We start from the raw sequence: 23,806 nt of genomic DNA, 5'->3' as shown, positions 1-23,806 counted from the left end.
GAATAGTTAGGGCTAGAAAGGACCTTAAGATCCCTCAGTTCCAAGCCTCCTGCCATGGGCAGAGACACCTCACACTAGACCATGTCACCAGAATATAACCTCTAGATTTTTTTTTCCATACATTTGCCACTGGATCATGTACAAAATTAACAGTTACCATCTTTGTGATATTTATGTTCAGAAGAAAAGTCCTGAGTGTTATCTTCCTTGTATTATCTAAGGAAGAAAGAGAGAAGGCAGAAGTAATGGCTGATGATAGTGCATCTTGCTGCCTGATTGGAAGTCTGAGCTCTCAGTACGGTGGAGACACGTCTATCCTATACAGCCAATGGGACTTGCACACCAGGGAGCAGAAAGTCAACCAGATAGTATTATTGCAGGTGAGGTCTTCTTAAATTTGTATTACTGCAGTGACACTGTCTTGGTTCTCACAGCAGTCACAGCCACTGCTAGATTTTGGGCATACTGATAGCTATACAGTGGAGAGTCACGTAGGTCTCTGAGTTACTGAGATGAAAGCTGATAAATGCACACATGCAGTACAGCACCGTGTGGATTTGCCAGCTCAGGGCTGGAAGAAAAACATTTTAATGGAATTGGTTATCCAATTTGAAGGTATCTGTATTTGCCCACTGTGCTTGAAGGGTGTGTATAGCCAAAGCTAGCTTGCACATCTCAGCATGCCCCATGAAAACATGACCGCTTCCCTATATTTGCTACCAAATGAAAGATCAGCTGGATCCTCACACCATTTCCTTTCTCTCCAGTCTTAACCTTCCTTTTATTTGGGGTCTTTAATGTTCCTGTTATTTATTATTCATTACTAGCAGACTCTCTTACTTTTCTTATCCCAGACAGTTTATTAAGTGGTAAACATGCTACAGAATAGGCTTCTTACAACGATGATCTACAAGGGTATAAGTGGTTAAACTATTATAAAGCTTTGCCTCCTCAGAGCTCTTTAAGGCTGTAAGTGGTAGCAGAGCTCAATAATTATGCTTTTTAATACATAAAATCTAGTAGATAAGCTAGTGTTTAAAGTAAATGGGAAGAAGCACAGGGAGCACTTACAGATGTGAGATTGGATGTAACAAGTTTTTTCTACTGTATGGCTTTAAAGACGTGTATTATATATCCAAGTGTAAATAGCTCTTCAGTGTTCCTGGCCAACACAGCAAGCTTGCTGATAGCTACATGGCTGAATAGACATTGAGCACAACCTTCTTTCTCCCAGCAACACTGTACCTTACCTGCCAGCCTGCCCTATTGCATCCTTACTTACTATTATATTGGAAATAAATGAAATGTGTCCAACATGGACACAAATATTTATTATAATGCAAATTGCAAGCAGTGAAGCATCTCAAACCGTGAAGTTTAAATAGAACTGAAATCCTTTTCATATTTCATTTTAGTAAATTGACACAGTAGGAGATACACGTGGTTTGCTCTCTTAATATTCTACTTTGCTGCATTGAGATCAATTAACTAAAGGAAGAATTCACCCACTAAGAATATATACTTGTTAAAAGCATTTTAAGGTCTCAGGTGTTTTTAAATATTAGCTTCCAATGTTTGTTTACTTAATGGGCACATTTTACTTACATATGTCAGACAGAAAAGCACATGAATGCATATTGAAACTGCAGGTTGCATCACTCAGAAATCAGGCAAGTCCTTAACTCTGCCTCCCTGCACCTGTGATTTACAATCTATACATTTATAGGTCACATGTTTTTTTCTTTGAAGCCCCTTCTTGTTTCAGCTGATGAGTGCAAATCCAGTAAATATAAGGCAGCTGAATTTTTTATCTAGTTTTGGCTGCAGTATTTCATTCAGAATCCTTGTCAAATGGTAAATACATAGAAAAAAGGGAATAAGATTTTCTAGGGGAAATAGAAAAAAAACAAAAACAGATAATCTGCTCACCTGTATTTAACAAATAGATAGAACTTGGCCCTTAGGATTTTCACCAAAGGGCTTTACCAGTTTATCCCCTGTCACACACACAAATACACATATATGATTCTGATGGTGTGGGGGATTATGTGTAGTTATGGATGGGTGTGACCTGTGCAGCATTGCTGTTTCCTTTTTTGGTATTTCAGGACATCATTTACAACCTGAAAACTGCTTTTAATAAGGAATTTGACAAAGTTGCACGACAAAAGGAGCAGGACATAGCACGAGTGAAAGAAAGGAACCGGAGGATCCATGAAATCTTGGCACAACTTGAACTCCAAGTGGAAGTGTGGGAGCCAGCTCTTACAGATGATGAGATGCCAGAGCGAGCATTCACTGTTCAGGATTCAGAGGTGTCTGAGAAATCTATCCTTCTCTTTTACCCACTCAAATACAGTTCTCTAACTCTTCTCTTTTCCAGACATTGTGTCAGTACAGAGGTGCCTGTCATATTTTTAAGTCTTTTGCTTCCCTTTTTCTTTTTAGGGAGAAAACTCTTCATAAGTCAATCTGAAATGAATAAATGTATACAATCTTACTTTATTGCTATTAAAAGTTCAATTGCCCACAGGTTAGGTAGACATTCCCCCTGTTCTGGACAATAAGATTCAAACCAGGCTCACAGGGATTACTTCCATAGATAAGGGTTTTTCTGTTGTGTCTGAGCACCATTTTGAAACTAAGTAGTTTCAAACTAAGTATTTAGGTACTAAAGGATGTTTAGTATTGTACTTCTAAATTAAATTGATAATTTATAAAGAAACACCGTATTTCTTAAACAATATATTTCGCTGATTTCACTGCTCTTTTGATCAGATTTTCCTCACTTCTCTTTGCTCTCCCACCAGTCTGTGATATTCCGTTGTCAGAAAAGGTATGCACAAAACACAGCTCATTTCAACAAAAATAAGGGTAGTTTGTATTTTTGCATTTTTAAATGTAGCTTTTGGAGCTGCTTAACAGAACAATTTGCTTCTTGAGGAATATCATCACAGAGCAGAGAAACAAAAAGCATTAAGGATTAGTATGACACCACTGTAGTGGTTCGATCCCAGCTGGCAACTAAGCACCACACAGCTGCTTGCTCACTCCCTGGTGGGATGGGGAAAAGTAAAAATGAGAAAACTCTTAGTCTGAGATAAGAACAGTTTAATAATTGAAATAAAATAAATTATAATAATAGTAATAATAACAACAGCAATAACACTATATTGTAATGGAAAGGGAAATAGAGGAATAAAACCCCAGAAAAAAAAAGTGATGCAAATGAGAAACAATTGCTCACCACCAGCCAAACAATGCCCAGCCTGTTCCTGAGCTTTGGCCAACTTTCTCCCTAGTTTATATGCTGAGCATGACATCATATGTATGGAATATCCCTTTGGCCAGTTTGGTTCAGCTGTCCCGGCTGTGTCCCCTCCCAGCTTCTTGTGTCTGCCCAGCCTCCTCACTGGCAGGCAGCAAGAGAAACTGAAAGTTCTTGACTTTGTGTAAGCACTGCTCAGCGACAACTAAACATTGGTGTGTTATGAACATTATTCTCACTGCAAATCCAAAACATAGCACTGTACCAGCTACTAGGAAGAAAAAAGCTGAAACCAGGATGCCCACCTTTACAAGTGTAATGATCATGTTTAGAGAAAAGAACCTTGATATAAATGTCATTTTCTTCCTTCAGATTAAAGCTGAAAAATACTTGACTCAAGAAGAGAGAGAGAAAGCAGAAATGCTGGCTAGGATTGAAATGGAAAGACAACTTGCTGCTACGGTACTTCAAGTAGTATCCTTTTACTGAAAAGCCCTTTGTCTCTGGTTAAGTTTATTTTGTTAATGCTGCACTGGAATATTCGAGTAAAGTAGGATGGAAAAATAAATTTCAAATGGTAGGTAACGATGATGTGTGCCTTTTTCCTCTTACTATCTTTTACAATCACATAATCCTTTACTACATAGACCATCTGGGGGAAGAAAAGATTTAGTGTTAGGCTTGCAATTTTTAATGTGCTTAGTGGCAATTAAAAATACTGTATCAGGTGACTGGGAACTAGATACATTTCTAAATGCATGCTAGCGCTCAGTCAAGAGCTTTGTGCTTGATAAGTGTTTGCTGGCTGAGCAACCTCTCTTCTTCACGGATCAGATTAGAAGATCATAATGCTTTCCTCTGGCTTTAAAATACGTCCTTGAAAAGCCTAAGATGGTTGTGGCATCCAGAAAAGATGCACAGTAAGACAGTGGACCCTACAACTTCCTTCATCCTAGCCTGCCCTCTTCCCAGGAGTAGTCTATGCCTTTGTATTCTTTCCAAACCTGCCAGAATGCCAGTTGCAGTAAGTTATTGGTATATGAACATCTGACCACCAGAAAACACTCTGAGACTTTTAGCATATTTCACATGCATCACTGAAGAGAATTAAACTATCAGTGACACACAGAATAATTGTATGGGTGTTGTAGAAGTGCACTACCCTATTATCATTCCCAAAACTTCCAATTACTCCACTTCCTTTTTTAGCCTAAAATACTTGTGGTTATTCCCAGGACAATGAGAGACTGCGTGCTCTTGATGACATGATGGGTGGAGTGCTAGAAGTCAAAAAGGAAGACATCTTGAAAATGGTGAGCTGTGTTTGTGCCGTATCGTTTGGGTAGCTTGTGGGCTTTTAAAGATGTGAAATACAACTAGCAAATATATTCAACCTAAGTGATGGAAGAAAGTCAGAGAATTGTAGAATTGCATTATGCCTACATAGACTCCATAAGAAACCATACACTGGACTCAAAAGTGACCACAAGGTTCTAGTGCCTGCATGTTTTAGCCATCAACACCTGTCCCTATCACAGTGGAATACTGAAGGTATATAATCTAGTATTACCATTACAGTAACATATATGTTATTTAGAGTTAAGGCTTCTACCTTACTTACCACTAAGACATATCTTTCATTAAATTTGACATGTCATGGAGTTTGTTAGTATGCTGATGGAGACCTTATATTGCTTTTGAAGCATTTTTGTCTTTAATGTTTCCAGGATATTCCTCCACCTGCTTTTATATCCCAACCTGAGTATATTTGGACTGATGAAGAAAAGGAAAAAATTAGAGACTATGAGAAAAAAGTCAAGAAGCTGAATGAAGAAAAAGAAAAGTACAGAATGGTAAATTAAAAGGAGGAAAGTTGTGGGTTTGTTCACAGTGCTCCTGACCAAAGCTTCTGATCTTTCTCAGGAGCTACTTCTAAAACTGAATACTAATAAATAAATGAACAAAGAATAAATGAAAAACAAAGATCATGTGGCATATTAAACTCCTAGCTTAGACAGTAATATAAGTCAATCTCTACATACACCAATTAATATGTGCCAAAACTTGTGATATTTGACAAAAGGGAACTTTTCTTCACAAATGTACCAGTAGTCCAAAAACGAGGGGTTTTTTAAGGTTCCATTCCCAGATTTGCTAATTCCATACAAAAAGAACAGTTATATTTGTCCTTCAAAGTGGTGTTTGTACCACATAACTTGGTAGCCTGGCAGCACTCTCCTTCCAAACAAGTAGTTTTTGGAACCTTTTGGCTGAAGAATAAAGTTCAAAATTGTGCGTTCTCCAGCATCTGATATACTGTATCAGAGATTATTTGTCCCTTCAGATGTAATATTGCTGCTTTTGTCCTTCCTTTCCCAGTCACTAGAAGATGAATTGGAGAAGCTTGAAGCTTCTATACAAGAAACAACACAGAATTTTGATGAGACTGTACGCAAACTCTCTGAAAAGAAAGTGAAATTAGAGATGGTCATCTATCAGGTATTGCAGAGAACATTCATTTTTCATCTAGGCCTCTGTGCAGCAGGAATGTTAATTTAGTTTTTATTACAATCATTTCACAGGAAGAACTCAAAATAGTCAATCTTGTTTATGCTTTAATGTTGGATGAAGAGTTGGGCACCAGAGAAACTGGACTTCATAATTTCCTTATGAAAAAGGAGAAAGAAAAAGTAAGTTGTCATTTGAAATGTTGTTCTTAGGAAAAGAGTAATATTTAAAATGTACTTTCTTGTGAAGACTGCTTTTTCCAAATCAAAATTTTGCCATAAATGATTTTCTGACAATTTACAGGGTCACTTCATTATTATTTTTTTTTCAACTGGCTAAGGTGACATCCATTATAAATACATATGGTTTTGAATAGATACTCATCTTGGCTCATCTAGAGTACTTTGGTAAAGCTCCGCACATTCAGAAGGGCATGCTGCTATTTCTTTTATATATATAATATTTTTTAGTATACAATATCAAACTGGAAGCACCAATTGTGATGCTTTTATGACAGGAAGGTGCACAAAAGAATGTGTAACGCCATCACATTTTCCACTTAGTGTCTAATGTAGACCAGGGCCATGCTGACTTGTTTGCCAGTTCAAAGCATAGAGAGAGGTTGCATATGAGTATCTGACCATGGAAGCAGAACATAAGATGGAGTACAAAGTGTTTCTAGCCTTACTGATTAGTTCAACCTCCTGCAGAGTTTACCCATCCCTGTAAAACCATACATAAGAAAAGACTGGAGAGTACAAGTAGTAGATCCAGATTTCAGTGTGAGTGCTTACTGCCCACAGTAATAACTTTGAGTGACAGTTCCGATTTCTATGTTCTGCCAATACTTACATGACTCAGGTGATTTAAGTGGTGGTAGTCTGCAGGTTGGTTCTGGTGCCTGGGCCAATATAGCCCATTTGCCTATTTATCTTCATGGACCTGTCTCTGAGTCCACATTTCTGTGGACTATACTAAAATATATATATATATATACATACACACATATACTAGTGCCTCCCCATGTCAGATCTACTCGACCTGTGCAGACCTCTGTATCTGGAGCTGCAAGGAGCCCTTCATATGTGAGCTGCAGGGAGAGGTTCTAAAGTACAGGCTGAACTACTTTTAAAAGTATCTGAGGCCAAGTGTATACCAGCATACATTTTTCAAAATACAGCTTTTTTGTTTTCCTTCCTTTTTTAAATGTTCCAATTGGTATAACTTTTGGTCCATGCAAGCTGTCAAATCCATCAAAACGGTCTCCCCAGCAGAATATAAGCATTGAACAGCCTCAGTAAGACATATGAGCTTAGTATCGTGACATGTAGCAGAACTATGTCGTAACAACAGGAAAACTGCACTCTAAAATGAAGAATGCTTTACTGGGAATTTTTGACTGGTCTTACCTGTGATGACATGAGAGGAAAAGGAAATCTCTATGCAAGTGTAAACAAGTAGCAACACACATTCTGAAGTTTAAAAAGAAGATTTATAAGCATTTGCCTGAGATATTTCCTCCACGAAATTCTTACTTTCTTAAGCAGTGGACTAGTTTAATTTCTCACCTGCTCACTTTTTAGCAGTATCTACAAGTAACCTTCTGAAGAAGGCATTAAACTGATTGCAAAAATAGCTCAGAAGGTTTTGTCTAGAAATAAGAAAGTGTCAACTTCATCAGTATATATAAATGGCCATTCAGAGCTTCTGCTGGCTGAGTTTCATTCTTGAAATCTTTTGCTTTTGCTACAGGTCAAGACTGCAAGAACAATCCAGATGACAAAAAGTAAAATTGAGGCTTACATAGACGCCTATGAAAATGCCGTAGTTCAAGATAAGGTGAGATTCAACAAACACGATGAGGTTCAGAAGTTAAAAAGTTAATGCTGTGTCTTGATACTGAGAACATACTTCACTGTAAGCACAGGATGAGTTCTGGTCAATGTGCTGATCACTGAAATTAAGCTGTAAAGGAGAACATGTGCACAGAATTTATAAAATAGTCCAGATTCCTGTGATACTTGGGAGTATTTCTAAGATATGGGCAGGTGGATGCTCTTTTTAAAAATAACACTGTGGTAACAAGAAAGCTTTCTGTTTCCCTCCTAGGATGTGGAATCTAGTTTTGCAAGGGAGTTTGCTGACGTACCTGCCAATTTCCTTGAGGAACTTATCCAACTTTACAGGCAGCGACCAAAGTAAGATCCGCCTTCATTCCACCTGTTTAAATACTAGTACTTTTTGTGAGGCAAGAATGAGAATGTTATTTATTTCAATAGTCTCAATTATTTTGATGATCAGACTGCCTGCTTTTTATTGGCTAGCTAAAAACCATTCATTTCCTATCATACTAACAGCTGCTATTTTGCACTGCCTTATTCTCTTCACATAATCTATTTTAAATGTAATCTAAGTAATCATCAGGTCTCAAAACCATACATTCTTACTTTGTGTGAGATGTAGTATTACCTATTTGCTCTTTGTAAGAGATTGGGAGTATGAAATAGTAAAGTCTGTATGTATTCTGTGTGTGCACTAGGACTCCAGTGAAAGAAACTGTCCTTGACACAGCTAACCCCTATGGGAAGTGTTTGGGCTCAGCTGAAGATAATAAAGGTGCACTTACCCTTTTAATGAAAGCCATGGATGAACTGGATAGTCCTGAGCACATGCCTGATGGCTTAGATCTGTCTATATGGGAAAATTTTTGTCTAGCTAGACGAAATAAAATGGAGAGTGAGGAGCTGGTATGTAAAATTCTTTATTTGGCAGTACTCGATATTTCCAGGTCTTGAACTTTTTTGGAGCTCAATTGGTACTGAAATAACACTGCAGGATACCTAAGCTACGTTTGAGTATGAAAGTTCCTTCTGGACACAGAAGTTTTAGTTCTCCTTCAGAGGAAAAATCAGCATATTAATGTGGACAGAGTTGATCAGAAATGATTGTGATCCTGATATGGTTTCATTTTTTTAAAAATTATCATTTTCCTTTTCTCCATCTATACCAAAATACCGTTAAGGTATTTGACTTCTATGATCTGTTGGAGTAATTCTCTCCCATTAGCTTACCTACATTTGCACCAATGCATTCCCAATTCTGTGTAGCTGAAAAAGTTCTAATTTAGAATAGTTCAGCTGGGGGTAGCTGGAAAGTTCTAATTTAAAAGCATAAAGGTGTAAATCTGAAATACCCAGAGACAGAGATAATGAAATTTCACTAAGAGAAAAAGAAGTATTATTTCCCTTCATGTGAATAAACTATGCATAAATGAATAAATACTTTTCTGAGCAGAGTGTAAGGATTGTAACCTCTGTACCTCATGTGCTCTACTGGGATTCTCAAAATAGCAGGCTGCATATTTATACATACATATGTCTTAAGAACTTGTCTTTTCTGTTCTTGAAGAGGCTTGCCCTGACATACAAGCTGAAAAAGTTCAGAATCTCATGGTGTTGCTTGCTTAGGTGAAATGGAAGTCCCAGACTCTGGCAGAGATGCAGGCCTTTCTCCAGAGAAGAGTAGATGACAGCAATAAAATTGATTCAGAAATAGAAAACATTTTCCAGGAACTCACTTGGTAATTTTGTTTCTTTTCCTATGTTCAGCTACAATTTAATACTCCACCAAACCAGAAACAAAAGCTACAGAATTACACCACCGCGTCCTCTAACACTCTTTTATCTAGGACCATCTGAGACCTATAATATTTCTGAAATGAGGTGTAATTACAGCACATGTGAGCAGGCCACACCATTCTTAATCTACCTTCTTAGGTAACAACATCAGTAAGGATGGCACCATAGCCTTCAATGCAAACTGACTGCCCAAACACTACATCAGAAAGTGAATCCCCAAAGCCTTCAAGGCCATATATGTGCTAGCTAGCTCAGTTAAATTTCACTCATGAAGGCCTAAGATACAGTGATCACTCCCAATTGCAATGTGCCACATGACACCCAATTTCACTGACCTGCTTAGATCTGCAGTGTTTCCATGACATAATATTCAGACTCATTGTCATTCAGGAACAAACCCCAGGATAAAGTATACAAGAAAACGGGTTCTGGCTGGAAGTCTTCTCCGTTTCCTTTTCAATTGTTAAAATTTTCTTCAGTAACAACACTTTCTCTATATACAATACAGAGTATGTTAAATTGAATCCAGTGATTGAAAACTTCATATATAGAAATGAGATGCAAATTCTGTAGTCACTTTGGGGGAAAATAGAAACCAGGCTGTAAAAGAGTAACCCCTAGATGAACATACCGCTTACCAGCAATAAATATAAACATTTTGAGAATCATGGGAGGATTTATATATACTTGTTGAGAACACTAGGCATTGTTTTTATTTTCTGCCATTTTAGGCTGCGAGAGGAGAAGATGAAACTTCAGTTGAATTTGACTATCCAGTTTTTGCTAAAACAAGGACAAGTAGAATTGGAAAACACAGAGATCCCAGAATACAGTGATGCCATTCTCATTAGTAAGAGCGTTATTGAAGAACTGAATCGCAATATCATGGTAATTTACATTATCCAAAGGAAATTTAAGCTTTTTAAACAAATGTATTGTCCTTCAGGGGCTCTGCTTTTTCTCCAGAAACATCTACTTTGAATTCATTATTACACACCAGTAGGCTCCGTTGTAATCTAGAAGCTATTAAGAATATCATGATGTAAAGATTGCAATACAGACTGCTTTCTTGATGTTCGATCAATACAATTCAGATCAATGAAACAGCAACAGCCTTTAGACATGCCATCACTCACACACACATTGTAAATAGAAAATGCTAATATCTTGGGCACAAGTCCAAAAATTCCCTCAAGCCAAACTTATAGTCATGCTAAATAGCATCTGAAGAGTAGCTTACATTAAGATTTAAAAAATTAATACACTTTTCTATGTAAGGTGAAATTGGTGATCATACTTAAAATAGTTTTCGTAATTGGTGATCACACTTAAAATAGTTTTTGTACTTTTCAAATGGTGACCTGTGGGGATCCCTGGGAATTGCTATGGGACCCAACACTGTTTAATATCTTCATAAGTGATCTGAAAAATGGGATCAAGTGTGCCCTGGCCAAGTTTGCTGATGATACTAAACTGGAAGTGGACACTTTGGAAGGGAGAGCCATCCTGGACAGGCTGGCAGAATGGGCTAGCAAGAACCTTATGAAGTTCAACAAGGACAAATGTAATGTCTTTCAACTGAGAAAACACAATCCAAGACTGCAGCACAGGGTGGGATCTACCTGGCTGGAGAACAGCTCTGTGGAAAAGAACCTGGGGGTCCTGGTCGACAACAAGCTTAAGATGAGTGAACAGTATGCTGCTGCAGTGAAGAAAGCAGGATGCTGGGTTACATTAACAAGGGTATCAGCAGTGGAGATAGAGAAGTCATTAGACCACTCTGCTCAGCTCTTGTCAAGCCAGTCCTGGAATACTGCATTCAGTTTTGGTCCCTGCTATACAAAAATGATGTGGACAGGCTGGAGAGGGTCCAGAGAAGGGCCACAAAGATGATCAAAGGACTGGGAAGCCTGCTGAATGAGGAAAGGCTGAGAGACCTGGGTTTGTTCAGCCTAGAGAAAAGAAAGCTCAGGGGAGACCTCATCAGCATGGTCTAGTGTTTAAAGGGTAGCTACAAAGAAGAGGGAGACTTCCTTTTAACGGGTATCACATGGGAAAGACAAGAGATAATGGGCACAAGTTACTCCTGGGGAGATTCCGGTTGGATGCTAGAGGAAGTTTTCACAATGAGAACAATCAGCTTTTGGAATAATTTCCTTGGGAAGTGGTGAATTTCCCAATATTGAATACTTTTAAGATTCAGCTGGAGAGGGTGCTGGGACATCTTGTCTAGACTGTTTGCCAAGAAAAAAATTGACCAGGTGATCCTTGAAGTCCCTTCCAACCTGGGATTCTATGATTCTGTAATTCTATGATACTCTCATTAAACATTCTTTTTTTAGGTGTTCTGGCTGTACAAAAATAGCTTCTTACTGCTACTACACAAAGCCTTCAGTAGCAACTGCAAAATACTTTATACAGAGTATGCTTGTATGTTGTAGTGCTAAAACGCCTTCACATTCTTATAGAAAGATGGAGGGAGAGCATAGTTCTAACCTTCTTCATCTCTCTTTATGATCCAAGGCTGTGCCACAGAGCATAAAAGGGTACAACATTCCACAAAAGATAACCATCTGGAGCAAAGTCTGGAATGAGAGTGCAATATAGCATGTTTTCCTTCCTAAAATTATAACTTTGGAAACTTGCCTATCTTGTTGCAAATAATAATTCCATAATCTGTAAAGTCTGTTAATTAAGATCAATCTATTTTTTTCAGGCTGAAGCAGAAAAAAAAATTGCTAGCATGGTGGAATATAAGGACTTCTCTAAAGGGATATTTCAGCTGGAATGGGAACACAGGAAAATGAGAATGCAGATAGAAGATTTGCAACAGAAAGCTCGGGATATTGTATCACTAATTATTTCCAAAGATCGCCAGCTAGTGAGTTACTTTCTCTAATTCGTATTTTGGCTGCAGAATATTTTGCTGCCTATACCTGTAACATCGTTTCTGCCTCATCTCTTACTTCTACTGAGAAACCTGATGCCTGCTAGTTCAACAATTCAGTTTTACCCTTGAGACTGATCAGTGATGAAGTTCTTTAGGATGTTCAGGCATAAATGACGGCAAAATTAGCCCTAAGTTTTAGTATTTCAAAATTGGCAATGAAAGTAAGGAATCAGGGTTTGCAGCCACGAAGAACAGATTTTTTTAAAATCAGGCACTGTAATTTCCCTCAAAGTGAAAGGTCTCAAGTGCCCTCATCTGGTATCTCACAGAAACAACATAATCTCTGCTCAGGGTACAAAGGTTGAGCATTCCTACAGGAGCCTCATTGAGCCCTGCTCACTGCCATTTGTTGACCCAGCAGCAGAATGACAGGTAGTTGTTTGGCCACGCCTGGCAGGCAAGAGGCAGCAGCTGGCCAGCAAATCAGCACCCACATAGCTTTGAAGTGGCCCAGCTGGCAGGCCAGAAAACATAGGTAAAGGCTGTGGGAGAGAGACAAGGATATCAGTGGGAGAAGAGAGGAGCAAGAAGAAAGGTTGTAGGGGAAACCTGAGGGTATTGCAGTATGGGATGTAGAGGACTGCAGAGAAAGCTGATTAAACTAAGGCAATGAGGTGGGGGGCATAAAGACTTATAGTAAGGGATGTTGTAGGATGAGTATATTGCAGTGGGGGAGAGCTATAAAGCAAGCACAGAGAAAATGGAGAGTGTTGGGAGAGCATGTAAGGGTACTGCAATTTAATCAAAAGATGAAAAGAAAATCCAAAACACATGTTTTGCTCAGGCTTCATTTGTTTTGCTGCTACCCAAACTGCTTGTTTACTTGTGAATCACACCCAAGGGACTTCCATAACTAACACAAAACAGCTTTCCAACAAGGTGATGTGACAACACACTGAAAAGTTCTTGTAGCACATTCATCACCAGAGTGTTGCCTTTAGCTCAAACTTAATTTAAACCAATGAACAGAACTACTGCCCTTCAGAAAGACTTAAACTTGCCCTTGGCAGAGGCAGATACTAGTTTAATCAGAATCTGAATGCTCCGAGGGGCTTGACATAATTTTCTGAGTAGAAATGTGAGGTTAATGAAAAAGACAGGGCAACAGAGACCCCAACAACAGGAACAGAAATAAAAATGGCTTGTATAAATGTGTGTGGACCTGAGAGCACCTGGAATGAGGGCTATTAACAAAGCAGTGCATGAAAGAAGTTTGGTGTTGTAGGCAAGGAGCCTGCTGGGTCTTTCCTCTTTCTCTCCCCTAACTAGAGCACTCCACATAAATTTACCAGTCACTTTGGTGGGGCAATACTCTGGAAGGATGAATCTATATCTACAGAAGCCTGTCTACTGCCCATTATGGGTCATACAGCCTGTTCTACCATTTGCCATTTGATAAAGAAGTGTTACAGTAGCATTGTCCCCAAGAAAAATCTTCAATAAATTGTCTGAAACCTGAATTACTATGCAGATACAAGAACAGTAAAAGAAGTAAGAATTACTGGGAAGCCACTTGACAGAAAATAATCACTTTCTCCTCTGGCCTAAAAACAGACTGTACAGCACTTTGCCTTCCAGCTGTGTTAGCTTATATTGCCTAATAAGCAAACGTATTGCTTGGGGTCTTTTTGATAACCTCACAGCAAATTTTCTTGGTCTTTGTTTCCATTAACACATAATACTTAACATTCTTTTTAACAAGTGTACAGTTTAGTATTCACGCAACGTCCAAGATTATCTTTACAATGTCTGTTTATGATCACTAGTAAGCCTTTCCACTGTGTAGAATTTTAGGGGGTTTGAGTTTCACAGAATATAACTGTCTTTATAGAAGTGGGAAATTGTTGAGAACAAACAAACAGGCTTAATACAATGGTTTCTTTCTGGTTTTAATTCATCAGCTCCTAACTGTGCCGAACTACAACAGCAACGTTGCCCACCGCATTTCAGTGATGGAGCAGACTCTTGGCATGATGGATAAGGTAAATCCTAAGTGAACCACCACATTCGAGAAACATCCTTAGTTTAAGTGCAACTCCTCTCCTTCATTTGCAAGAGGCATTTGTAAGGATTAAGTGCAACTGATACAGGCATACTAAGTCAACGACTGTTGCAGCACAGCCATAACAGTACACACAGATGGATTATCTATCTATCTATCTATCTATCTATCTATCTATCTATCTATCTACTTCCATGTATTTATTCATCTGCCTTTAAATAGTTTCTTTAGCTTGCACTGAGCTGTCTACAGCAGCAGTTCTCTAAAGTCTTTGGAAGAGGTCATCGTATATGGATTGCTGCATAAATCAACTCTATGGAGAGAAATCTACTTACCCTGTTACTAGAACTAAATGCTTTCCTTCCTGAGCATATGAATGCAGATCTGCTTATCACTTCTTACACAGCACTATCTATAAAAAACACCCTCCCATTTCTAGTGAAGCATTCTTCCAGTCTTCGCTGCTTAATGTTTCTCTTCAGGAGTGCCAGCGTGTTCCTAGTATCACTGCCCCCTATACTCAAAATGAGACACAACGGTTTGATTTGCTGGTTCTATTTCAGCACTCAAATTATCATTATCCTTGTTTTCAAGTGATTCCACTGGATATTTTTTTTTTAGATTGCTTTAGCTGGCATGAGCCTCCTCTTCCTCAAGCCTTAGCATTTCTTTTGTCCCTCTACAGCTCATCCAACAACTTCAGCATGACCACCCTTTCTTTAGCAGCTCCTAAAAGCCAAGAGTTTCTCAACTCACTGATTCCATTTGCTTCCTTCACTCTCTTTGCCTTTCAGGTTTTATCTTTAATAGATCTTTCTCCCTGGCCCATACTTCTTTGGTCCTTGTCAGCCACTTAAATTAGAATACCATAAGGCATACTGTGCGCATGAAAGACACTATACAAAGTAAAGCTAGAATGTGCTGTTAGTCAAACCAAAATACACAAGTTCATTGAGCTACCATGCAGTGCTTATATTTGTAGCTTTCTATCATAATTTTGTCAGAACTGCTTTTGCATAATCTATTTGCATTATTCATTTGGAAATGGACAGCTGCACAAGAAGAATGTGAAGAACCGCCAGAAAAAAGTTAAAGAATTGGAGAAATGCATCCGTTTAAAAGAGCAAGAAAACTATGAGCTCAGCCTGGAGCTTAAAGAAATGCTGGTCTCTACTTCAGAAAGGAGGCATATCTTTGAGGCAGCTGGTGAGTCACAGTAACACAGTTAAGTCATAAACAAAGAACATTCAGAAAATACCTCCAAGGCCACACGGTCCTGTTCTCCATCAGCATCGGCTAAGGGGCAAGGAGCACCTATTGATTGATTACTGTGTGCAAAACTAGTAGTGCCCTTTCTCCCACAGCAGTTTAACGTTGTTTATTTAAGAGCATACCTAGAGACTGTTGTTCTTGTACCCAAAGCTAACTACCCAAATTGCTGAAACTATTCAAGTCAGAATATTACAGTCATTAATATCCTCATCAGGCAAAGGGCTTTCATTCTTTCTCAGAACTGTTCAACCCACATGCTTTCACCATTGAAGGGATCAGAGGTAGTAATGTGAAGCTTAGAAGGGTATTTATTATTAGGAAAACCGTAGAGTTCTTCCCACTAATGGAAAACAGATATTCAAAATACTTGCTAGAAGCTAAAGGAAGCATTCCCAGTGCCTTTTGGGATTTCTTTTTGCTTTATTCAGTACTATATAGGCTTTTAAGCCCAACTGTGAGCCTTCTTTAAGGTGCTTGCCTATTTTACACAGAACTTGGAAGAACCCCAGGACGTGTTTAAGAGACATATGACTGTGCATCCCCTACAAGTACAGGCTGACCCTTATTATTTTGTTTTATGCAGACACACGGCATATTACTGAAAAGGTTGCAAGGCAGCGCTACCAAGAGATCTTGAAGCAGAAATACCTACGGGGGCAGATCAAGGAAGAGAAGGAAGAGTTTGAAATTCTTCAGGCACAAGTTGAAAGACTGAGATCAAGAATATTCCCTATTCTTTAAAACTCAGAGTCCAGGTAGATATACAATACCATGGTCATGGCTAAGAAAAGGAGCTTTGACACCTTCTTCTCCCAGAACTTGCCTTTCCACAAGCATAATTCTTCTTTAATTTCTTTAAAAATAACTTGTTTGAAAGATGTATGTTTGTTTGTTTTGTACGTTTCATGCCTATTTCTGTTCATGAGATTTATTTCTGCTGTTTTGATTATATAAACCCTATAGCTCATTGCAGAAAACAGGGTACAAGATATTGTAGACCGATAGAACAGGTGTATTTGTATAGCCTTAGTCTGCAATATGCAATTATAGAACATTCGGAAAGTGAAGTACTCCACGAATTTTCATCTGCTAAAATTTATGTCTCTGGTTTTGATTTCATTTTGCTTCTTTAAAACTACTTACACCTGCAATGGCAGAGGTGTAGGTTGCGAGGTGAAGGTATGCTTTGTCATCACCATGTGTGCTACCCAGCCCAGTCCTGAAAGCTGCTGTGGCTTATGATAGCGTAATTACCCACAGCCAGCATTAGCAGTGGCTGCTACCACTGGCAGAATCACAGGAAAAAGCTCTCCAAGACAGCTAAGAAAAATAATGAACCCTTGAAATAATTAACTACTGCTGGGTACTGATCTACCTGCATATCTTTTATTTCCCTCTTCCATGACGTGTCAATTCTTCTCCTTTCATAAATTCACATAAATTTTTAACCCATTCCATTGCAAGATCATTAATAGCAGGTCCTATGCCTGGGTCAGGGCAATCCAGGAACAGCTACAGGTAGGGCAGAGAAGTGATTCAGAGCAACCCTGCAGAGGACTTGGGGGTGTTGGTCAATGAGAAACTGACCATAAGCCAGCTTCAGTATGCACTCACAGCCCAGAAAGCCAACCATATCCTGGGCTGCATTAAAAGGAGCATGACCAGCAGGTTGAAAGAGGTGATCCTGTCTCTTTCCTCTTCTGAGACCCCACTTGGGATATTGTGTGCATTTCTGGTGTCCTCTACATAAGGACATGGAGATGTTGGAGCAAGTCCAGAAAAGGATGACAAGGGTGGTGGAGCACCTCCTGTGTGAAGACAGGCTGAGAAAGTTGGGACTGTTCAGCCTGGAAAAGAGAAGGCTGCGTGGAGACCTCATAGCAGCCTTCCTATAGCTGAAGGGGGCCTACAAGGATGCTGGAGAGGGACCCTTCATCAGGCACTGCAGCAATAGGACAAGAGGAAATGGGTTTAAACTTTAACAGGGGTAGTTCAGGTTAGATATAAGGAAGAAGTTCTTTACTGTGAGGGTGGTGAGGCACTGGAATGGGTTGCCCAGGGAAGCTGTGAATGCTCCATCCCTGGCAGTGTTCAAGGCCAGGTTGGACAGAACCTTGGGTGACGTGGTCTAGGGTGAGGCATCCCTGCACATGGCAGGGGGTTGGAAGTGGATAATCATAAGGTCCTTTCCAACCCAACCAAAACCATTCTGTGATTCTAAAGTATCTTAGTTTAAAAAAAATCTACCCTTGCAAGGAAAACTACTGCTGGGAACTTGCATGCCACCTCCTTACAGCTGTACACCACCTCCTTTTCTGCTTTACCATCTCTAACTGGGGTCTGTAAGGATTCCAATTACATCTTCATTCCTTTTGCAAGATGTTTTCCTGCTGAAACTTGCCTAGAAGCAGCAGAACTGCAAATTTGCCAAGGAACTCAGTGAAGAGACCCACCCCCTTTACCAGGCACCATCATCTTTTCTTTACTAACCTCAAGAGGCAGAAGAAATAGTGTCTTAATACTCAAAATGTGATTAGCAATAAAGGTTCTCTTCATTAACTCTCTGTGGACAGCAACAATCAATATTGTTAAGAGCAAGCTGTGGGTACAGATTTAAGTCTAATAAGCCTTATCAATGTTAAAAAGGTTTGTATGATCTTTGATTTTCTTTCCCATGGGAAACAGGAAATGGCGCCTGTAAACAAACCAGTTATGGTACAGCCAGTAAGGAATGTGATTGTATATAAAACAATATTCATAGCAGGGAGAGCTGCAGAGTAGTTACGACTCACATATTACATTTGACAAGCAGAGATTTGAAAGAAATAAAAGCAGGCAGAAGTCACCACACTACACACATAGGTCATCATGAGAAAATAAGCAATTTCAAGCTAAGACAAAAACCCAGTATTTAAAAAAGACATTTATTGGAGGGGAAATGAAATGCTGAAGTTTCATTCAGCTTTATGATGCTGTAGTGGAATCACTCCCTTTAGACAAGGCCTTGTTTTTCTTGTTTGTTTGAAAAGGGAAAACACCTGGCTCTCAAATGAAATAGCAGAGGAGACAGGGGCTGGTTACAGTTTTCTTGCCTTCCCTTCCATTATATCTCACACTGTGGGAGAATGCTTGAGAGAGCTTCTCTGAAGACAACTGGCTCTACCAGTACCTGAAAGTGACTGCATTATGGCACATTTCCTTCAGGAACAATTAAAGCTATTGAGAACATCTCATTCTGGCTTCAGAATATTAAAAACATGAAAATTAGTTAATTTGCAAAATGCTATCATTAACTGAATGGCAGCAGGAAGACATGTAAAATGGGGACATGTCTATGAACAAAGAACCGAACTCTTCCCCATCAGAACATCAACAGAAGTGACAAACTGAGGTACTATATCAATACAGGTAACCTTGCAAAGACTAATCAAAGAATGGGCTGCCTTCTACCTGTTAAAGTATGGCTTGATTTGATTTTTATTAAATAATGATTCCCTAATCAAGTTGCTAAGCCAGAACAGCACGAGTTCAGTGTTTTCTCTTAGGTAATGCCTTTTACAGTGCCTACTGTATTTAAGTACACAGCTTTATAAGTATCTCCCAAGAAACCCTCATAACCTCAAAGCATAAAGTCCACTGTTGGATCAACACTTATGTGATCAGAATTCACTCAGTCTTTTCTGCTTTTCCATGTGTATAATTCAAAACTTTTTACACCTGTAGATTATGAATCTACAAAATCTTCTTCTGTCCTGCTGTAGTGCAGTAACTGGTCTTCTAATCCAAAAGTATCTATCAGTTGAGTGAGACTCACTTTCTTGCCATCTGCAGAAAAGGCGGACTGGAGTTCATACAGCATCAGCTGGGTACTACTTCTCCATTTCACTATCAGAGCCTGCAGTTCAGACAGGTTGTTCTGAAATTGGGACAAAAGAAACCAAAAAAAATGTTATCATTTTCTGAAATATGGAGTTTTTTGACACCCTGCAGATCGATTTTTATAAAACACCTTAAACAGACACTACACAAACACCACACAAGAGTATTGTGGCTTAAATTAGTAAGTGATGATTACACCATCAATTCCACTTCAAAGAATAACCTAACAGTGCTTTTTCAGAGGTCTGCCTCACCTTAGATCGATACATCTTAACCAGTTTGAGCCTCCGAAGTAGTTCTTCTTTCTCTTGCACTTGTTTCAGCAGCCTTACTTTTTCTTCCAGGGACTGCTGCTGACTAAGATCAGTCTGTAGCACACAAGAATTCTCTGCAGATCCACAGAGACCACGCTCCTGTAAGGGACTTTTGACACATACATGTCCAGTGCCATTTCCTTCCAGGTTTTCTGAACCATCTTGTAACGTGGAACAATCCGTACTCGTCTTTGGCAGACACCCTTTGTCAGCATCAGGACAGTCTTTTTCTTCAGTGTTTATTTTCAGCCGCTTTGCCACTGCAATATTAGCATTAAATGAACGTCTTGTTTTCCTCAATCGCTCCCTCAGAGCTGCACTCATTGGCTAGAAAATATTAAAACCAAAGGAAGAGGTGGATCAGAATACATAATTTTTTATCAAATTTCAAAGAACTGCTTATCCTGTTACTATCTACATAGACTATAGTATATATGTAAAGATGATTGTAAAGCCGGAATTCCTAATTTTCTCCATAGTTTTCACAAATTTGAACAAACATCCTCCTTTCATGTGTATTTGCACACACAGCTGCAAGATATGGAAAGATTTACTTCCACATTTTACGGGAGCAAAGCCTGTATTCTGCTGAGGCAAAGCTACTCATCTAGTCTTTGTGCAGAAAGTATATGGCATATTTCAACATGGCTAATATTATTCCATCAAGTTCAATTCCCTCCTCTAGTTTAATGGAGATGAGGGTTAGGGTTTTTTGCTGTTCCATCGTACAACACACATAAGCACCCGTATAAAACACTTGTATTCTGCTTGACAGTATTAGAAACTATCTAATTTTGACTTACTCATGCTTTGAGATTCTTCACTGATAAGAATCTAAAGAGTGATTTTTTTTCTTCAAAGTAAGAGTTAATTTTCATAACATGTGCCTAGTATTTTCACTTGTGAAAATATACTACAATATAGGGCAGAGGGATTAGTTAAGGAACACTTGCAAACTAGCCCTATCCTGTATAGGTCCGGGTGCTGAGTGTGACAACATCACCATAACACATGCTAGGATGAACACCAAAGCAGAGCTCATCAGCATGGAGAATATACGAACTGAAAGCAGTGTGTTTTGTTCAAGTGTAAGCAGAAGGTCAGCCTGCATACACAGCAGCCTAGAAAATTAGGATTTGGGAATACTGAAGATGGCAGAAAACAAACATAGCAAACCCCACCACAAGCCCTAAATACTATTTACATTCATTAGTATGGCATTTGGGTTATACAGCTCCATCATTTTGTCTTCACAGCAAACATCTGCATATTCAGAGCAAAGTACACCGAGCACATTCTTTACCTGGAAAACCTTATAGCTATGTGTATAAGCTGCCTATCTTTAGCCTTCCAGCAAACAGTATCTCAGCAACTCCCGACTACTTAATGATTTCACAAATATTTTTGTTACTACAAAGAGTCACATTATTGGGAAACCAAGTAAGTTTTCATACCTGTTTCCCTGAACTAGTCGCCTGTGGAGCTGCTGTCCTAGAATCCTCTGGAGTATGGCACAAAGATGGCAGTTTATCAAGCACTGGTTCTTCCATCTCACAACAGATAGCAATTTCTGTTAAAGGACAGAATAAATTATGTATGGTACCATTTTCACTTGATTATAATGAGCCATGTGGCTGCAGAAACGAGGAAAAAGCTCTAACAAGAAATACTAAAGCTTATTTTCTAATTGGCAAGTTCAAAAAAGACACCTTGCTTTGCGAGTGGCTTCAAGAGGATGAACAACACTACTCACTGGTATAAGCACCATACTATGAATTTTGTAGATTATCTTCCCCTCAGTCCTAAAATTCTGGATTTTTTTCTTTAAAAAATGAAAAATATAAAGACTTACAGTTACTCTTCACAGTATCTTTTTTTTCCTACCCGATATCCTCTTTCAAGTGCTAAAAAGGAGCAAGACAACTTACAAACCAAACCCATTACAGTCCATCTATAAATCAGACATTGCATGGATCAGATCCTGCAACACTGAACTCATCAAAAACTCACTCCAAGCAAACTGTATTTTCTTAACCTGGATAAACTTTAATGCTTGTCTAACTCAAAGGAATAATAATTACTAAACCAGGTATGAAGAACCAGTCCTTTAATTTTAACTGTATCCCAAGTAGTGACAGAAGGATTGTTGGAACCACAAGATTTTTATTGTCCTGATGTACAAATAATCTTTTCTAGAAAACAAAATAATTGGGTATGAAAGTCTGAAAATAATCCACTTTCTCATTTGAGCCTTCTGGGGATGCTGCTTAAAAAGGAAATTACTCACACAAGTAGAATTTTAAATCGAAAGTAGCATCCCCAGTCTGCTCAGAAAAGGATCTCAATTAAAATGACAAGTCCTCTCTCCCAGCACGTACCAACTTCAAATTGCCTTGGCAGTGTTTATCTTACTTTAGCACTTGTGAACGACCTGCTAATGGCCAAAATGCAGCTGGAAAATTGTCAGCTACACCTCCCTTTAGCTGCACATTGCAATTAGAAGTTTCAAACAGAAGCCTTTAGAAAATGACCTGATCTTCCTCATTCTATACCAAAGGGCACGGGTCCTCAATTATCTTACAAGTCAACATTCCTCCAGTTGTTAAAAATTCAACATTATGGTATTTGATTTAAAACCTCCCAAATTTTAGTAAACAAAATCCAGTTAATTGGGTATTTTAGCAACCTACCAATTAAACAGGAAGCCCACAGCATCCATTAAATACAGTGAAAGCTTAGATACAATGTGGGCTTTTATTTCTTACTGTAAGCAAGAGCCTAGAAGAAGCTACCTCATGCCTCTGTATACAGCAGGTCATAAATATGTAATCAGTCTTCCCCAGCAGCAAAATCATTTCAAACCTAAGAGCTTCAACAGAATCCTGTCCTGCTGTCCTGTGACTCTTCCAATGTGACCATGACTACATTAATATTTTTTCCAATGCTTCACTGTTACTTGAACTCTGTTCCAAAGCACATTCATAGACTCACAGAATGGTTTGGGTAGGGAAGAACCTTAAAGATATCTCGTTCCAACCCCCCTGCACAGGCAGGGACGCCTCCACTATACCAGATCACACAGATCTCCCGAACTCTTAAAACCCTTCCCCAGTATCTCAGCCCAAGTATCCTTTACATTTTCAAGCTGTAATGTTATTTATCACACAGAAAAATATTTTTGTCCAGTAAGTAAGGAAAACTCGGGCTAGAAGGGGGAAAAAGGCAATTTTGCACTTCAGTACTAACTGGGTAAATCCCTGATGCTACATGTCTTAGTTTTCCTGTTTATAGCTACACTATGTAACCACATTCGCTCCTTCTACACCCCCCTCTCACAAACCAAAGGCTCTGTTATCACTCAACAACTTTTTTCCCGCCTGCTCTCCACCCTGCAGAGAAGCAGAAAGAAGGCTGCCATAAGGCAGCCCATAAGCACAGCCACAGACCCGAGGAGCTGTTTCTGAGGTGAGGCACCATGGAAAGTCAAGAGGCACCCCAGAAACGGAGCACAGCAACGCAACCGCAGCCCGATCCACACGCCGTGGAGCAAGGGGAGGCCCGAACTGAGCCCCCAAGAACCAGATGAGCGAAGATCCAGGACGAGAACGGAAGAAAGGGACAGCCCTGAGAGACCCGCTTCCTCCCTCTTCCGCCCCGGGAGCACAGCGCTGCGGGGAGCAGAAAGAGGAGCCGAGCGGGCCCAGCCATTACCGGCCCTGGCGATTCAATCTCCCGCTTCCGGGAAAGGGGCGGGGCCAGGGCAGTACGCATGCGCACCCCCGCCATATCGCTTTGCGCCTGCGCTCGGGAGAAGGCGGTGGGCGTGGTAACGGTGTGGTGTGGTGCGGGCGGGCGCAGTAAGATTGTTAACACGCTGGGTCGGGCGGTAAATATGGGAGTGGGTGTTGCTGCGGCAAAAGTGACGAGTAGAGATGGGCTTCTGGGGCGTCGATACGGGGCACCCAGACGAACCTC

At 39.5% G+C, this 23,806-nt stretch overlaps 2 protein-coding genes across 5 annotated transcripts in view; one reads left to right on the top strand and one right to left on the bottom strand.

Annotated features, from left to right (window-relative positions):
* Window positions 1–16,446, top strand: part of CFAP43 (cilia and flagella associated protein 43) — a 47,875-nt gene extending 31,429 nt beyond the window's left edge. The window contains exons 24-39 of one of the 3 annotated variants that reach the window (XM_061372623.1): window positions 222–380; window positions 2,109–2,315; window positions 3,641–3,730; window positions 4,504–4,581; window positions 4,996–5,121; window positions 5,648–5,767; window positions 5,851–5,958; window positions 7,529–7,615; window positions 7,886–7,974; window positions 8,316–8,523; window positions 9,244–9,356; window positions 10,146–10,302; window positions 12,131–12,295; window positions 14,266–14,346; window positions 15,419–15,572; window positions 16,222–16,446. In XM_061372623.1, the coding sequence (XP_061228607.1) occupies window positions 222–380; window positions 2,109–2,315; window positions 3,641–3,730; window positions 4,504–4,581; window positions 4,996–5,121; window positions 5,648–5,767; window positions 5,851–5,958; window positions 7,529–7,615; window positions 7,886–7,974; window positions 8,316–8,523; window positions 9,244–9,356; window positions 10,146–10,302; window positions 12,131–12,295; window positions 14,266–14,346; window positions 15,419–15,572; window positions 16,222–16,379 (2,100 nt within the window). In that variant the 3' untranslated portion in view covers window positions 16,380–16,446. Of the gene's footprint in view, window positions 1–221; window positions 381–2,108; window positions 2,316–3,640; window positions 3,731–4,503; window positions 4,582–4,995; window positions 5,122–5,647; window positions 5,768–5,850; window positions 5,959–7,528; window positions 7,616–7,885; window positions 7,975–8,315; window positions 8,524–9,243; window positions 9,357–10,145; window positions 10,303–12,130; window positions 12,296–14,195; window positions 14,347–15,418; window positions 15,573–16,221 lie in introns of those variants that run through there. The other 2 variants (XM_061372624.1, XR_009728338.1) reach the window with 2 other exon arrangements.
* A 2,707-nt stretch (window positions 16,447–19,153) lies between these two features.
* Window positions 19,154–23,392, bottom strand: SFR1 (SWI5 dependent homologous recombination repair protein 1). Of its 2 annotated transcripts, none has more exons than XM_061372620.1 (4): window positions 23,278–23,392; window positions 21,286–21,401; window positions 19,772–20,158; window positions 19,154–19,554 (listed from the first exon to the last, which is right to left on the bottom strand). In XM_061372620.1, exons 1-4 carry the CDS (start codon window positions 23,306–23,308, stop codon window positions 19,363–19,365), a joined length of 726 nt encoding a protein of 241 aa, XP_061228604.1. In that variant the 5' UTR covers window positions 23,309–23,392; the 3' UTR covers window positions 19,154–19,362. The 2 variants fall into 2 exon arrangements, with proteins under 2 accessions (XP_061228604.1, XP_061228605.1); XM_061372621.1 differs by having other exon boundaries at window positions 23,326–23,386.
* Between the last annotated feature and the right edge of the window lie 414 nt (window positions 23,393–23,806).

The sequence above is a fragment of the Neopsephotus bourkii genome, unplaced genomic scaffold (genome assembly GCF_033783945.1).
Source record: "Neopsephotus bourkii isolate Nb327-2 ecotype Australia unplaced genomic scaffold, CSIRO-AGI_Nbou_v1 NB_1615, whole genome shotgun sequence".
Taxonomy (NCBI): domain Eukaryota; kingdom Metazoa; phylum Chordata; class Aves; order Psittaciformes; family Psittacidae; genus Neopsephotus; species Neopsephotus bourkii.
This window is presented reverse-complemented; position numbering and strand designations above follow the sequence as displayed.